The sequence below is a fragment of the Pseudonaja textilis genome, chromosome 5 (genome assembly GCF_049901715.1).
Source record: "Pseudonaja textilis isolate UNSWEBS1 chromosome 5, rPseTex1.2, whole genome shotgun sequence".
Taxonomy (NCBI): domain Eukaryota; kingdom Metazoa; phylum Chordata; class Lepidosauria; order Squamata; family Elapidae; genus Pseudonaja; species Pseudonaja textilis.
In genome coordinates this window covers 20,672,087-20,688,774 of record NC_141994.1, presented here as the reverse complement: position 1 = coordinate 20,688,774, position 16,688 = coordinate 20,672,087, and the positions used below count along the sequence as shown (strand labels likewise).

The 16,688-nt window shown below is 43.3% G+C and overlaps 1 protein-coding gene across 1 annotated transcript in view; it reads right to left on the bottom strand.

Annotated features, from left to right (window-relative positions):
- VWF (von Willebrand factor) overlaps window positions 1-16,688 on the bottom strand; it is a 193,873-nt gene that overhangs the window by 85,165 nt on the left and 92,020 nt on the right. Inside the window, exons 24-29 of the mRNA XM_087934258.1 lie at window positions 14,794-14,913; window positions 10,812-10,968; window positions 9,535-9,693; window positions 6,698-6,833; window positions 3,987-5,347; window positions 3,121-3,240 (exon numbers count right to left, since the gene is read on the bottom strand). Of these exons, the coding sequence (XP_087790384.1) occupies window positions 3,121-3,240; window positions 3,987-5,347; window positions 6,698-6,833; window positions 9,535-9,693; window positions 10,812-10,968; window positions 14,794-14,913 (2,053 nt within the window). The remainder of the gene's footprint in view (window positions 1-3,120; window positions 3,241-3,986; window positions 5,348-6,697; window positions 6,834-9,534; window positions 9,694-10,811; window positions 10,969-14,793; window positions 14,914-16,688) is intronic.

Below are 16,688 nucleotides of genomic sequence, written 5' to 3'. Positions count from 1 at the left end.
TTTTTTGTCACTTTTTTTCAGCCACACTTCCATCTGTGCATTTCCCACCCATCCACAGTCTCTTTCACTTCATCATGCCACCAAGCAAAGGAAAAGACAAACAATTGTCTTTTCAGCACAAAGCCATCAGCAGGGTTGCAACTGATAACCCGTGGTTACATGGCACCAAAAGCCCAGTGAAAAAGAGAGCCTGATTATCAGGTGCATGTCTACTATTGACTTCTGTGTTTCTACCTAGTCTACTTCCTCAAGTACTTGGACCAACACAATGAGCAGAACTGGCAAAGATCATACTGCTCCCAGATGGCTGGGCTTCTAAGAAGGAATCTATGTTCCAATTTGGGGAGGATGCCTGGAGTCCAGAACATTTCCCACACAACTGGAACTGTCTTACCAAATGGGCACATCTGGTCATCTAAGTGTGATCAAAAGCAGGACCTGGCTTTCTGAAGGCCCTGATCACACACACACACACACAAAAAAGCTTGGTTTTGAGGTTCTAACAGATTAACAGAGTTGGAAGGGACCTTGTAGGTCATCTAGTTCAACACCTCTCCCCCGCCCAAGCATTTCTGACAGATGGCAGTCCAGTCTCTTCTTCCAGTGATGAAGCTTCCAGTGATGAAGCTCACACAACATCCGAAGGCAAAGCTGTTCCATTGGTTGATTGTTCTCCTGGTCAGAAAATTTCTCCTTATTTCCAGGTTGAATCTCTCCTTGACCACTTTCCATCCATTATTCCTTGTCTGGCCTTCAGGCACTTTGGAAAATAGTTTGACCCCTTCTTCCTCTCTGTGGAAGCCCCTCAAATATTGGAACACTGCTATCGTGTCTCCCCTGATCCTTCTCTTCACTGTCCAGTTCCTGCAACTGTTCATTGTATGTTTTAGCCTCCAGCCAGTCCCCTAATCATCCTGGTTGGTTTTTTTCTGCAGTTTTTCTAGAGTCTCAACATCTTTTTTATAGTGTGGTGACCAAAATTGGGTGCAGTACTCTAGATATGACCTTACTAAGGCTTTATAGAGTGGTATTAGTACCTCCCTTGATCTTGATTGTATCCCTCTGTTAATGCAACTTAGGATTGCATTGGCTTCTTTGGCTGCTGCTGCACACTGTTGGCTCAATGATACTTTGAGGGCTTCAGAAACTTGAACCAATCTAGATCAATTTGGATTCTTGGTAGATCTAAGCATGCTTGATTTGTATTAGAGATTGAACCAGACTTTAAAGTAGTGTCTGCCTTCCCCACTTTCTTTCGGTAAAGAATATAGATTTCTTTATGCTTACTAAGATAGTGGTGGGCTGCAACCAGTTTAACAACTGGTTTGGTGAGCGAGCGCGCATGCCTAAGGCACTTGCGCACAGCGCTGAAAATGGAGCATTTAGAAGCTCAACTGCTTACCTTCTAAGTCAGCAACAGTAAGTAGAACAGCGAGAGGGATGGGAATCAGTTGTGCCGCACAACTGAGAAAGCAGGAAATAAAAGACAGGACAGGGCGGGGGCAGTTGGGCTGATTGTCAGAACTACCAGTTCACCTGATCTGGTCCAAACTGGCAGCATTCCACCACTGTGCTCAGTGTTCTGACCCAGGCTTCCTAAACCGTAATCACGCACACACTTACTTTAAAAACAAGACTTATTTTATTGCAATGCTGGGAATTGTTTTCATTCCCAGCTGGAATTAATCTCAGTCTCCCAAGATAAGCACACACCTTTCTTTCCTGTGAGGTGCTGCCAATAAAAAAAGTATCAAATGAACTAGAAAGAAAACCAAACAAAGTACAAAGAGTTTCAAGAATGACTCTGAACCGATTGAACTACTTTGCTTCCCGCAAAGGTTTCATTCTCTTGGCCTGACTTTTATCCCTTATGGGAGGGGCAGTCACCTCCCAGCCTTACTCCCGAGTTGCCCCTTTTGTTTCAGCTGCTCTTGCCTTCTAGCACCTTTGTGCATACACCGACTGGGAACAGGCTCCCCTTGTTCCTCTGCCTCGCTGCTGCCAGACTCCAAAGGCTCCGAAGGCAGCACCCCACTCCCAGATGGTCCTGGCCCCATCCCTGCATCAGATGCAGGATCCTCACCCGAGTCCTCTCCAGACTCCCAGACTGGTCCCCGTTCTTCCGCACTGTCCAATTCCATTGCCATTTGCACTGCTGCCAGCAAACTACAACACTTAACTGTCCCCTGACAGAACAACTTCTTGACTTCCTGTATTAGCTGGAGGACTGCATGATGTATATGATGCAGTGAATGTTGAATGACCTTGCCCTTGGTTGCTTTTACTGTATTTCCCCACTCTGGAGACACATACCAAGACACATTTTACTTTTTAAAAAGAAGAAGTTGCACCTTTCTATTTGTTAATCAACAAAAAGCTTTCTGTTGTAGCGGTTTGAAGATTAACAAATTAATACCTGCAGGAAATTGTTCACTTTCCAAAAGCTTTTAACGTTAGCAAATAAATTATTCCTCCAAGTGACTGAAGATGTGTCTGGGTTTTGTTACATCAAAACTAAGACAGCTATATGGCTGAGATTTGTGGCTAATCCAATTGACCCAAAGAGTCAATGCAAAAAGATATCTGTTCTCTGTTTTGGCACTTCATCAGAGTATCAAATAAGGAAGATATAATTTTCAGTTCCAAGGAACTGTCATCCCCTGGCACAGAAATCATCTTTGTATGAGGAAGGCTACAATAACCAGAAGTGACTCTGAAGAGCAAGGCCCTTGCAATACCAAAGCAATAGCACTTAGACTTATATACTGTTTTACAGTGCTTTTACAGCCCTCTCTAAGCGGTTTACAGAGTCAGCCTTTGCGCCCCAACAGTCTGGACCCTCATTTTACTGATCTCAGAAGGATGGGAAGGTTGAGTTAATTTTGAGCTGGTCAGGATCGAACTCCAGGCTGTGGGCAGAGTTAACCTGCAATACTGCATTCTAATCACTTTGCTAGCAGGGCCCTTAAGATGAGGTAGATTCTTGCGCTAATGTTTACAATGCTTCACAAAGATAGATCAACATTCCTTTTAAGGTGAGCTTATGGGTTTATTTCAAAGCTTCTCCTTGAGGATAACAAATTTAGAACATCCTGAAGTCTAAAATGAAGTGATACTCACCCACGTCAGCGTGTTCAATAAATGCTTTCACAAAACGTTTCATTTCCTCGAACTGAGCTTCTTCAACGGCTGAAGTTCCATCCAGAAGAAATATCACATCCATTGGCTTGGTGCAAGTTTCTGAGGAGAGTTTTAAATCTTTTCATTATCAAGGGTTCTAGACTAGACAACTGGCACGCATAACTTCATAAAAAAAAACACACACAAATAGAAACTTGGGAAAATAATTTTAAAAATGTCATCAGAAAGAGGGCTAATGACTAGATGACTGCAAGGAATATAAATCCTTCCATTGCCCACCGTTCAGTCAGAACTGAAGAAGCTTCTTGGGTGAGAAGTGAAATCAGAGATGGTATTCAGCTGGTTCTGACCAGTTTCGGAGAACCGGTAGTGGAAAATTTGAGTAGTTCAGAGAAACAGCAAATACCCCCTTTGACTGGCCCTGCCTCCATCTATTCTCTGCCTCCTATTGAGTCCAGCTGATTGGCTGGGTCTTCTTTTGTTGCCCTGCACAGGAGAACGGAGCTGGAAAGCAGGTAAGTGGGGTGGGGAGGGAATGAGATTTTGCAATAACCTTCCCCCAGGAGTGGGGAGGGAATGGGGATTTTGCAGTATCCTTCCCCTGCCACGCCCACCAAGCCACACCACACCACACCCACCAAGCCATGCCCACAGAACCGGTAGTAAAAAAATTTGAATCCCACCACTGAATGAAACGTCTTCAAGGAAAAAACAAAGAAAGTCCAGTTGTCCCTTGAAAAAACACCTTCGGGACAACCATTTTAGCTTCTATTCTCAAGTTTAAAAAACACAACAACAACAACAACAACAACAACAACAACAACAACAAATAAACCAGACATTACCTTTCTTTGAGCAGCAAGTTTTGAATACCAGGTCAGGCCCTTCCTTGATGAGGTTGTTAAAGCCTTCTATGATAATAGGAGTCTGTGGCTGGCTTAATTCCTGGAGTTCCTGGATGTCCACATTAGGTCTAATGCCAATAGGAATCACATGGACATCCTTGGGTGGGCGGGTGATGGTATCTGTGGCAGGATTTGCAGTGACCATGTAAACCAAGTGCGGCACTTGCTCCCTCCTTTTGGTAGTGAACGACTGTTGGGAGACGAAGTTGAGCGCCTGTCCGGTATTGGTTGCATTTCCTCCCTGGAATTTCATCTCCCGCACCTTCTTAATCAGGAACTCCTTGGATTGACGTTCCTGGAAAGAATGCTCCACAGTGATGGTAAAGGAATACTGGAGGATGCTAATATAAACAGTTTCTTCTCCCACTTCCAACTCTTGGATCGTACGGATGAGAAACTCTTTGATGGTGTCAAAATTGGTCTTGCCGACTTTGTGGGAGCCTTCAACTAAAAAGACAACCTCAAGGATCTTTTCAATAGAAATAGACATCTCCGTTGCGGGTACCTTTGTCAAGCCATGAGGGAGGTATGTCCTTGCTTCCACACTGGGGACAGTCAGGATTGGGCGTTGGGTGGAAAGGACTGCACTGACTTCAGGCACAAGACCACAGAAGTAATCGATGATTTCATCCTTACGTTGCCTTAACTCAAGAACGCTGTTCATTAGGAAGGCTCTGTTTTCTGGCGACTGCCGTTCGATTAGCCCAATTTGCTCAGTGCTCACATGAGGCCCAAGGCCGATGGGTATCACAATAATTTTCTTTTTTTTCAGAAGTGGGAAGATCCCCTGGATTCTCTTGGGGTCCTTGCTTGCCATAAACAGCACAGCAATTCGGGCAACCTTTGGACGTGGTGCCTTGCCGAATACGTGGAACAAGACGTATTTCAGCACCTCGGTTGCAGAGGCGACCTCCCCACCCGTATATTTTATATTTTGCACAATCTTCCTCATTTTAGTTGACTTTTTAACATCCTTCAGGCCGAGGTAAATGTGCGAACCAGTGCGGTATTCCAGAACTGCCAAGCGAATCCTTTTTTGGGTAATGTGGAGTTTTTCCATCATGCTAATTATGAAATTTTTCAACTCATCAAAATCACTCTCGGAAAGCTTATTGGAACCATCCATTAAGATGGCCAGGTCCATCATTTTGCTACAGGAATATTCACGTGTGACTCCTTCTTCCTCCTCTTCCTCTTCCTCTTCCTCTTCCTCTTCTTCATCTGGGCTAGCAGTGGTCAAGAATTTGACAGTCTCTTCTGGATCACACGGGCGGCATGTCAGGTTTCGTACTTCACAATGGCTAACCAAGTAGGAAAAACAAACAGAGGGAGGAGTCAAACGTGTCATTAGTCTCAAGTCCCTTTGAGCCCACAAAAGATCTGCCTCCAGCCCATCTTAAATTCTGTTGATTCTTATCTGCCGCCAATTTACTTTGACTGTCAGTAGTTCAGATTCTTGTAAAGAGCATAAACCTATATTCATTTGAACTGCTGGACTCCTGACTTCCTGTGCTTGACTTTAATTTTTTAAATGTTTCTTTGCATTTCAATGATTCTAACTCTTTTAGTGTTAGGAGTCCCTGTGGATTTCACTCTGCTAGTTATTGCTGACTCTAGGGGGTGACGGTCATCTCCATTTCAAGACCATTAAGCCAGGGCTGTCTGAGGACATTTTCACCATCATGTGGCTACCATGACATCACAGAATGCTGTTACCTCCCCACTGAAGTTCCACCTATTTATCTGCTCATATTTACATGTTTTCAAACTGCTAAGTTTGGCAGGAGCTGAGGCAAGGATGGGAGCTCACCCATCGCATGGTGCCTGGGTCTCGAACCAGGGGCTGCCAGCTTTCTAGTTGACAAGCCCAATGTCTTAACCACCGAGCCACTGCACTTCCCCTTTAGAATAAAGACAACTTTGATAATCAATATAATTTTTCAAGGCTTTGAAAAGTGTGCTTCCAAATTATGGCTCAGTGTTTGAAACAAGCAAACGGCTGGATGTTTTTCATTCCATGCAACATAATTGATCAACCTGAGAGTAATAATTTGAATTCTTTATTGAGAAATGGATAACAGAGATGGAGAAAAAAAACATTGATATGTAAAGCTTGAGAGGGAAAGGGGAGGTGCAAATAAGCATCCCATAACCAGACTCCCAAAATATGTTTTTAGAAAGATCCTGAGGATTGTCTTCTCCGTAGAGAAGAATTATTAAAGTGATTGAACTTCTATTTATAAATAGAAGCCAATCCCATTCTATTTATAAATTAACAACAGTGGCTTGACTTAGCTATTTTTTAAGAAATCCTGTTTCATGGAAAAATTGAGTATTCACTTTAAAATTAAACTCCATGCTTTAAAAATGGGAAAATTCTCTACCCTCAAAAAATGTTAAATATTCTGGTCTGGGCCAGTACACAGCGGTTGAGAGTAGCTTTGGTTTTGTGAAGTGTGATTATGTGATTAACAATCCTCCAGGATCCCTTAAGACTAATCCGTTTAGAAAAGCTTGCCAAAATCCTAACCCATATATAGTTTTGCTAAAATTGAGAGCTATGGAGGATACATGCAATATAATATCCATTTCTTCTCTTCCCTAATTCAACCTGTCTCCTCTCTTGAATTCCACAAAATTCTCTATTTTACCAGGATTGGCAGAGCTGAGGATTCTCCGAGTTCAAAATGATCTTCTTGCCATGAGATATCCTGCGACCTTCTGCTTCACACACCGGACATTCTTCGAGTTTGATACAAGACTCAGAAAGCTCATCAAGAATTTTTCCTGTTTTACAAAATTGTTGGAGAATGAGTTTAATTTCTTTATTATAATAATGCAACAATATACCCCGACATTTTAAACATTTAAAATGTCCCTTGGAAACTTAGTAAGAATTCTAAAAGTTTGAAGGACAGTCAACAGACAGCAAAGGTCGATATTCTTCCATTGATTATGTTATCTGGTTTGGGGGAATGAAATGTCTTCAAGAAAACAACCAAGCTCAGAGAGCACCAAAAGACAGCAAGAAGAGGTTCTCCTTTCAAGCTGCCAGGCACATCTCCCAAATATCATGTTTCCCCCCAAATAAGATTGGGTCTTATTTTCTTTTGGGCCCCAAAATAAGCACCAGGGCTTATTTTCAGGGGTGCCTTATTTTTTTCCAAGTAGGGGAGGCTTCTGCTTGCTCGTGGCAGGGCAGGAGGCTGAGCGACACACCAGTACTGCAGCCACAAGTTGAGGTGGGACGTGGAGCTACCCCATGCACCTCACACCAGCTTACTTCAGGCCAGGCCAGGCCATCCATGCCCTGACACCTGCCTCGTGGCCACGGCACCGACATACTGTTCACCCTCCTGCTCTGTTGCAATGGGAAGCAAGTAGAACTAGTGGGATGGTGGCCACATAGGCTCCTGCTGCACATGACTTCCATTGCTGGCACTGTGAGGCAGTTGTCAGGGTATGGATGGGCTGGAGATGGTGGGCCTGAGGTAAGCCAGTGCAGAGCAGGTGGGGCAGCTCCACCACCACTCGGCCTCATCTCATGGCTGCACCACTGCAAGCAATCAGACAGAATGAGCAGGTGGCCAGCTGCACAGGCTCTTGAGTAGGGCTTAATTTGGGGGTAGGGCTTATATTAGGCACACATGTAAAACATGCTCGGTCTTGTTTTTTGGTATAGGTCTTATTTTCAGGGAAACAGGGCAATTAGCAATTCTAGTGGTGCCATCCATGTTTCAATTCTTCTACTCTTCAGTTGGTTCAGTGACGTTTCTTTTCAAGTTAGTTCCATAGCAACTTTACTGACTGATCATTCCTTCCCACTTCTGGGGAAGAAGGACATTGGGAAATGAGGAGTAAAGAAAGCAAAGTCTAGAACTGAGTTAAAGATCAGCAATTGAATCCAGCTGCCAAACAACACACACTCTTCCCCCTTCTATTTATTAACATCTGGACTGCAGGATCACTTCAGAAAGAGAAAAGGATATAGAATTGTTTTCCAATAAAGTACATACTAAAACAGGCTGGAATATAGAGGCCCATTGACCAAAATGTTGAATCTCTTCCTGTCTGATCAAAAATGTCAAAAGATGATACAAATGGCGACCAGATACGTACCTTTATGAAATACCCCTTTCATTTAAAATGAAAAATTAATTGGTTCCATATCATCCAATATTTGTAAACAATTCTGAATTTCTTTGGAACATAAATATTTTGCTCTGGGGTGCTATTATCTACACAATATGATTCTCCATTCAGAATAAGAAATAACAAGGATGGGCATCATAACTCTTATGAATTTAATTCTACGAACTCACTTCTTGGAATTTTGGTCTTTCAAGATAAGGAGGCAGAAGACTGTTGATATTTCCTTTGGAAATTAATACCTGACATCTGTACTATTCTCTCTTACTCACACTGCCCACACACATATAGGCGCATATTATAATTTGTAAAGATGTTGGGACACAGTTTAATTTCTTAAAATAAAGAATAGATGGATAAAGAGCCTTTTCAACTCATTTCTCTTGTTCCCGGATGTCTGTTACTGAATTAAATACAGAGAAAAGAATTGCATTTGTTTTATTTCTTCAAAAGAAAGGGGAAAGCCTCTGCCAGAATACCAAAACTACCCATAATCCGGACACCTATTCTATTCTATTCTATTCTATTCTATTCTATTCTATTCTATTCTATTCTATTCTATTCTATTCTATTCTAATCATATTATGTCATGCCCCTGTCAGAGCCTGAATCTGCAGAGGAAGATGAGCCGAAACTGGAGCATACGGAAATCAAGGGGAGGAAAATGGGGAGGAGCAGGCCCAGTCAAGTCAGGGCCTTTCAGGATTAGGAGAGTTTGTAGGCAGGGAGGAAGGGGGGCAGGATGAGGCTAAGCAGTGATTATGAGAGCTCAGGCAATGAGCTAGGACCACCCCCTCCTGATCCTTGAGCACGGAGAGTGGAGAGAAGGCGGGAACAGCACAGACTGACCCAGCTACTCAGGAGGAGAGCGCCCTGCCCCTCTTCAAAAGGCACACCTGGAGACTGAGACTTAAGGAGATGCTGTGGGGAGGGGTGCATGTCGGGAATAAACACTGAAACTCATGGAGTGTTGAGTGCCGATGTTTGGACTTCCTAGATTCCTTGCATTCTTTCTGCATTTTTTGCACTGCAGCCGTGGTGCTCATAGTGTTGGGCTGGACTATTTGCAGCCAGAGGCTGCTTAAGGTGTGTGTGTGTTTTTGTGGAGAGAAAGAGAGAGAGAGAGAGAGAGAGAGAGAGAGAGATCACTTTGCTCTGAGACTTGCCAGAAACATGGAAGCATTTGTGGAAATTTGGAGCAATAAAGGGGCAGTTTGAACTGCCAGCTGCCTGTTACCTCTGTGCTGTGCCCTGGGTCATCACATATTATTTAAGTAAGAGTAAAACTCTGAGTAAAGTCCTCCTGACCAGACATAGTGCATGGAGTGGAGATGCTTACCAGCAGGACAGTGTGGATGGCATCCTTCAACGCACTTCACGGGACATGCTATTGGGTCCATGTGCTGGCACGTCCTGGGACAGGCAGGACCACAGCTGTTGTATCGCCATTCGCATTGATATTCTTCCTCCACTTTGTTCATGCTTTCACAACTTTGTGCTACAATAAACCAAATAAAAAATGATGGGATGCTTGCACCATGTAATCATTTCAATTTTTTTTTTAAAAAGTGAACATCTGTAGATGAGGTGCTCTCTCAGCCTGCTTGTTTTCTTGCAGATGTTTCACTACCCAAACTACATAATAATCATCAGTGCTAGCATCTGATAGGATCTGAACTAGCACCGATGATGCAACCTAGTTGGGTAATAAAACGTCTGCTTATCCCTACATTATTTCAGACAAATGGTTGTCCAATCTCTTCTTAAAAACTTCCAGTTTTGGAGCACTCTTGACTTCTAGAGGTAAGTTGTTCCACCAATTAATTGTTCTGACTGTTAAGAAATTTCTTCCTTAGTTTTGGATTTGGATCTCACTTTGATTGGTTTCCATCCATGGTTTCTTATCTTGGCTTCTGGTGCTTTGGAAAATAGGTTGCCCCCTCTTCTTTGTGGCAGCCCCTCAAATACTTGGAATAGTGCTATCATGTCACCCCTAGTCCTTCTTTTCTCTAGAGTACACGTACTCAATTCCTGCCACTGTTCTTATATCTTTTAGACTCCAATCCCCCAATCATCTTTGAGCTCTTTTCTGTGTGCTCTCTCTCCCCCTCTCCCTCCCCCCCTCTCCCTCTCTGTCTCTCTCTCCCCCTCTCCCTCCCTCCCTCTCCCTCCCTCTCTCTCTCCTGCTCTCTCTCTCCCCTTCCCCCTCTTCTCCCCTTTCTCTCCCTCTCCCCCTTCTTTCCCTCTCTCTCCTCCTTTCTCTCTCCGTATCTGCCTCTCTCTCTCCCCCTCTCTCCCCCCTCTCCCTCCTCCCCCTCTCTCTCCCTCTCCTCTCGCTCTCTGCCTCTCCCTCTCCCTCTCCCCTTCTCTCCCTCCCACTCTCCCTCTCTGCCTCTCTCTCTCCCTCTCCTCTCCCTTTCTGCCTCTCTCTCTCCCTTCTCCTTCCCCCTTCCCCCTTTCTCTCCCTCTCTCCCTCCCTTTCTCTCTCCCTCTGTCTCCTTCTCCCCTTCTCTCCCCACCTCTCTCCTCCTTCTTCCTCCTTCTCTCCCACTCTCCCACCTTCTCCCTCTCTCCCTTCTCCCCTTCCTCTCCCCACATTCTCTCCCCAGTACTTACGGCATAGAGTAGGAGACCTCCATTGGATCACTGCCCCTTTCTGGGCACAAGCATGGGCATAAGCAGCAATGGCATCACAATAACATGCACAGTCCCCAACGGACTCACAAACACAGGTGTCGTACGTGCAGATTTCCACATAAGGCTCAGGATCCACCTGTGGTGGTAATAGTACAAGTCAAACTCTGATGCTCCTGAGAAGATCTCCGCAGCTTCAAGGAACAAGGTGACTCATCTTTGCACGCTAGATTTTAGGACAGGGGTGGGCAAACTACGGCCCGGGGGCCACATCCGGCCCGTTGGTCTTTTTAATCCGTCCCGCCAAAGATTGGTAACCGAATTAAGGTTTGATGTGAATGATTGCATTCATTTGATTTTGACTTGTAATGACAGGCATTTCAACACCAGGTGGTGGCCCGTCTGTCAAATTTTAAAAGTCAATGAGGCCCCTGAGACAAAAAGTTTGCCCACCCCTGTTTTAGGAGGTCCCATAAACCAGCTCCTGCCAACAGTCAGCTCTTCAGGGCAAGGAACCTCTCTCAAGGGCAGGACAGCAGCTCCACCGCTGGGTAGAAGAATTTGGATTCTTCTGCTGCTTCATTTCAGATTGCCAAATTAGAAAGAAATGGGAGGCCACAGAGCATCTGCTACAGAAAACCAAGGAAGGAGCACTCTGCAACACTAAGCATCAAGCACTAAGCACCTGCATAATTCCAATCTGGATTGGTCACCGGGACTAGAGATTTAGTTTTCTGAGATTTTGGACTCGTGATGGAGCCCATCCTCAGGGAACTTGTCAAGATTTGTCTTGTTTAATGTTTTTATCTATATATATATAAAAGTGAAATACCATGCATGCATCATCACAAAATCTCCAGAACCATAAAGCCTATAAAGTTGAAATTTGGCACATATGTGTTTCTTGGTTTCTAGGTGCTCACTAAGAAAGGATTTTTCGAAATGACCATCAGAGCTATTAGTATTTCATATATTATTATTATTAACATGCTCTGATGCTAAGGAGTTCTACTCCCCCTCCCCACCTGAAAAGAAATCTGTTCCAAATGCAAAACACAAGCAGAGAAGTTTCAGTTTTCACAGCACCAAGCAGCTTTAGTACAGAATTGGTTTCTTCGCCAAACCCCAAAAACTTTAACCTTAGACTGTCTACTATTGACCTCACCCCTTTCCTAAGAGGTCTGTAGGGGGTGTGCATAAGTGCACAAACGTGCCTACCATCCCTGTCTTATTGTTTCTTTTATTTTTCTTATATGTACCCATTTCATGAATTCATAACTATGTATATACTTATACCTATTATCTTGTAAGTGATTGACAAATCAAATAAATAAATAAAGAATGTTATGATATGTACAGAATAACCTTTGAGTAACAAGGATATGCACCAGTGATGGAATTCAATTTTTTTTACTACCGGTTCTGGTGGGCGTGGCAAGGGAAGGAGACTGTAAAAACTCCAGTCAGAGGTGGCATTTGCTGGTTCTCCGAACTACTACTCCAAAATTTCTGCTACCGGTTCTCCAGAACTGGTCAGAACCTGCTGAATACCACCTCTGATATGCACATGGAAACGTTTATGAGAGTAGTTATGAATTCAGCCACACACAGATACGCTAAATTGAGTTAAAGTTTACTTTAAGAAATATCACAGTCCAATAAATGGTCCAGGTCATATACGTTTAACAGTCCAAAGAATATCCAATTACAAAGTCTTCTTACTGGTTGCCTTTGTCATTTACAGTAAACAAAGATATCAAAGTATAAGCATAGCATAAATACAACAGAGAACCTTAGATAGCAACAGAATGTCAGAGAGAGCAAGCTATGATCTCTAGCTCCCTCTTATGGTAATTTGCAATATAATCAACCAATCAGAATATAGTATAAATCAATACAGCGATTTTGTCTTAAAGCTACAAACATACATTGTTGGTTTATATATTGCCAACCCAACTAATTGGTGTACAGATTCCTAACACAGAACAGTTGAGCTAAGCCACGCTCAGGCTCCTTGCTGTCTCCTTCTTGCTGACACTGTAAATATCCTTTCAGTTTCCAAACACACTGACAGGACACTAGCCAGATGAATACCGATAGATACTGCTAGGCAGAGGCAGAAATTTTTTTCCCCTTATTTTCTTGCCCAAAAACTAAGCCCGACCACATAGTTTCATAGCGAAGCACGGATATTGAGCTAGTTGAGTTATAAAATATCGCAAAAAAAAAATTCAAAAGTAAATAGAAAAGCACTGGGGTGGGAAAGAGGGAAGAAAAGTGAGGAAGGATAGAAAAAGAAGAAGAAAAAGAAAAAGAAGCATTGACTTCCAACTCTCTCTGTTGCAGTAAAATAAGATATTAACATCAAATAACAACTTTTTGCTTTTTCATAATAATATGAACAAGCCATTTCTGTAAAGATCTATCAGTCTACTCTGAAACCCAAAATCAACATTTCATTCTTCTCCATATCAAGCATGAAGTTCTGAAGCATTTTCTGTGTGGAAACAAAAGTACTTTTCTTCAATCAAAGTGGTCAATTTTGCCATTTTGGCCAACTCCATCAACTTCTGCAACCATTTTGTACATACAATAGTCTTAATGAGGTCAACATATATAATAACAAAGTTCCATTTTTTTTTCTCCAGTTCTTTTTCCATTAGGCCCCAAAGGAAAAGTTCTGGTTTCATTTATGTCTCCGTTTTCAAAATTTTCTGTATTAAGATATGAACCATACTCCACATTTTTGTTTTATCGCATGTCCACTTGTCAGGATTTGTCAAGTCTGAAAGCTCAGAAAACTGAACCTCGGATCCTGGTGACTGACCCAGATTGGATCCTACAATATTATCCTTGGACACGTCTATTTGCCAGACTAATTCTCGAATACAGTTCATCCACCTGGAACCTGCACTGTAAATCGGACATGAACACAATTGAGCAGGTTCAGAGGTATTTCTCGAGAAAAGTTCTCCACTCCTCTACTCACAATAGAATTCCCTATGCCTCCAGGCTGGAAATTTTTGGCTTGGACAATCTGAAACTGCACCACCTGCGGTCCGATCTAAGCATAGTACACAAAATTGTCTGCTACAACATCTTGCCTATCAACGACTTCTTCAGCTTCAACCACAATAACACACGGACAAACAACCGATACAAACTCAAGGGAAACTGCTCCACACTCGATTGCAGAAAGTACAACTTCAGCCAGAGAGTGGTCAATGCCTGAATACCCTATCCGACTCTGTTGTTGCAGCCACAACCCCTCACAGCTTCAACCTCAAACTGTCTACCATGGACCTCACCCCATTCCTAAGAGGTCCTTAAAGGGGGCGTGCATAAGTGCACAAGCGTGCCTACTGTCCCTATCTTACGGTCCCCATTTCTCTATATTTACTTCCTTTGTTCATGTTTATATTAATAACTTGTTATCTTGTACATGTTTGACAAACAGATAAAAATAAAATACCTATTCATCTTTATTAATACTAAGCATTGAGGTTAGAATAGAATAGAATAGAATAGAATAGAATAGAATAGAATAGAATAGAATAGAATAGAATAGAATAGAATAGAATAGAATAGAATAATTTATTGGCCAAGTGTGATTGGACACACAAGGAATTTGTCTTGGTGCAAATGCTCTCAGTGTACCTAAAAGAAAAGATACATTCGTCAAAAGTCAAGAATCATAAGCTATAACACTTAACAATAGTCATAGGGTACAATCAGCAATCAAATCATACTAGGAAACAGTCAATATAAATCGTAAGCGACAAAGTTACAGTCATACAGTCACAAGTGGGAGGGGATGGGTGATAAGGAGTGATGAGAAGATTAACAGTAATAGTAGTGCAGACTTTGTAATAGTTGAACAGTTAGTGATCAATTCGAGTGACAAATGGTTATCCAGCCACAGGAGCCAGAATGAGAATTATTATCTGGATAAGAAATGGCTTACCAGTTTTTTGCATTCTTTGAAGAGATCGCTGTTCAAGACGCTGCACGATGTCTCCACCATCACCCGTTTTAATACGTTCCCATTGCACAGTGAAGACGCCAGGTCCTGCCCTTGGGAAAGCTGCAAAAAGAGGAGAAATACATCATAATGCCAAGAAATACGGCAGCCATCGATTACCTGTCAATTTAGCATCTTCATAGCAATGAGGGCTAAGGGTGGTGCGGTGGCCTAGCGATGGAGCTCTTGCCTCACTATCAGGAGGCTGTGAGTTCGATCCTAGGTACAGGCAGATATTTCTCTTTCTGGGCACGATGAGAATATATCTGCTGAATATAACTCCAGTTTGGTGACAGAAAGGGCATCCGGCCAGTAAACACTCAGCTCCATTCCATTGCCCAGACTCCACCCTGCAAGGGATTATGGGGTCATTAAAAAAAGATGAGAGCTAATCCTCCTTTCTCGGAAATCACAGACATACATCTAAATGGGTGGGAATGCATCAAAAGGCCTGGCTTTCATTTCTTAGGAAAAAAATAAAATCTGATTCTCACCCAATCTAAAGCCAAGAGTTTTTCTTCTCTTGCATTTTGAAGACATTGTAGCTGGCATTTTGCCTTGGATAAATAATCTAATTTAAGTTGCAAAGTCTTTGGTTTTCTCTGAATTTTCTGTAGCACCCTAATTCTATGCACTTGAAAGCCACGATAGAGAGTAGTTTCCATTTCACTTACCCGGAGATAGTAGGATGATTATATTATTTTGTGTTACGAATAGTATAAAGATGACTTACTAACCCTTCAAGGAACAAAATCACCGAGGCTGAAAGGCTCTTCACTGAAAAACAAAGATGCTTGTTCGTATTCTGGCCTTCCAAATGGTCTAGGGCGGGGATCTCCAAACTTGACCACTTAAAAGACTTGTGGACTTCAACTCCCAGAATTCCTCAGCCAGCCATGCATCTCTTAAAGTTGCCGAGTCTTGGTCTAGGGTAGCCTTTCCCAACCTTGGCCATTTTAAGATGTGTGGACCTCAGGAATTCTGGGAAGTGAAGTCCACGCGTCTTAAAGTTTCCAAAGATGGAGAAAGAGGGATTTAACCTCCATTCCAAACCACACAGAAATTAGGTAGTTTTCCAGGTTACTTCTAACCATCCAGGAGAAGGAGTTCTTTGTCATGGCCCTGTCAGAGCCTGAGTCTGCAGAAGAGGACAAGCCGGAGCTGGGGCCAAAATAGTTTGAGGAGGCAGCCTCGTTGGCTTCAGAGGAACATGGGGAGGAGCAAGACGAGGCAGCCTCAGGTCCCTCGGGTTTCGGATGTTTTCCAGCAGGGAAGAATGGGGGCAGGACGACCAAGAGAGGGCAGACAATGGAGATGGGGAGCAACAGAGCTCAGGCGATGAGCAAGGACCGCCCCCTCCTGATCCTTGAGCTTGGAGAGTTGAGAGAAGGCGAGAACAGCACAGACTGACCCGACTTACTCAGGAGCAGAGCGCCCCGCCCCTCTTCACAAGGCACACCCAGGGACTGAGACTTAAGGAGACACTGTGGGGAGGGGTGCATGTCAGGAACAAACACTGAAATTCATGGAGTTTTGTGTGCCGTTGCTGATGTCTGGAATTCTGCTGGAATTCTTGCCTAATTCCTTTGCTTCGTGGAACTCATTGCCATGTTCCCATGCCTCTCTGGATTTCTTGCCTGGAAGCCAATGTGCTAACAGCATTTTGCTGGATTACTTGCAGCCAGAGGCTGCTGGAGGGGCGTGTGTTGTGTGTGTGTGTGTGTGAGAGAGAGAGAGAGAGAGAGAGAGACTTGCCATAAACGTGGGAGCGTTTGGGGGAAAAGTTGGAGCAATAAAGGGGAGTTTTGAACTTCCAGCTGGCTGTGTTGTCTCTATGC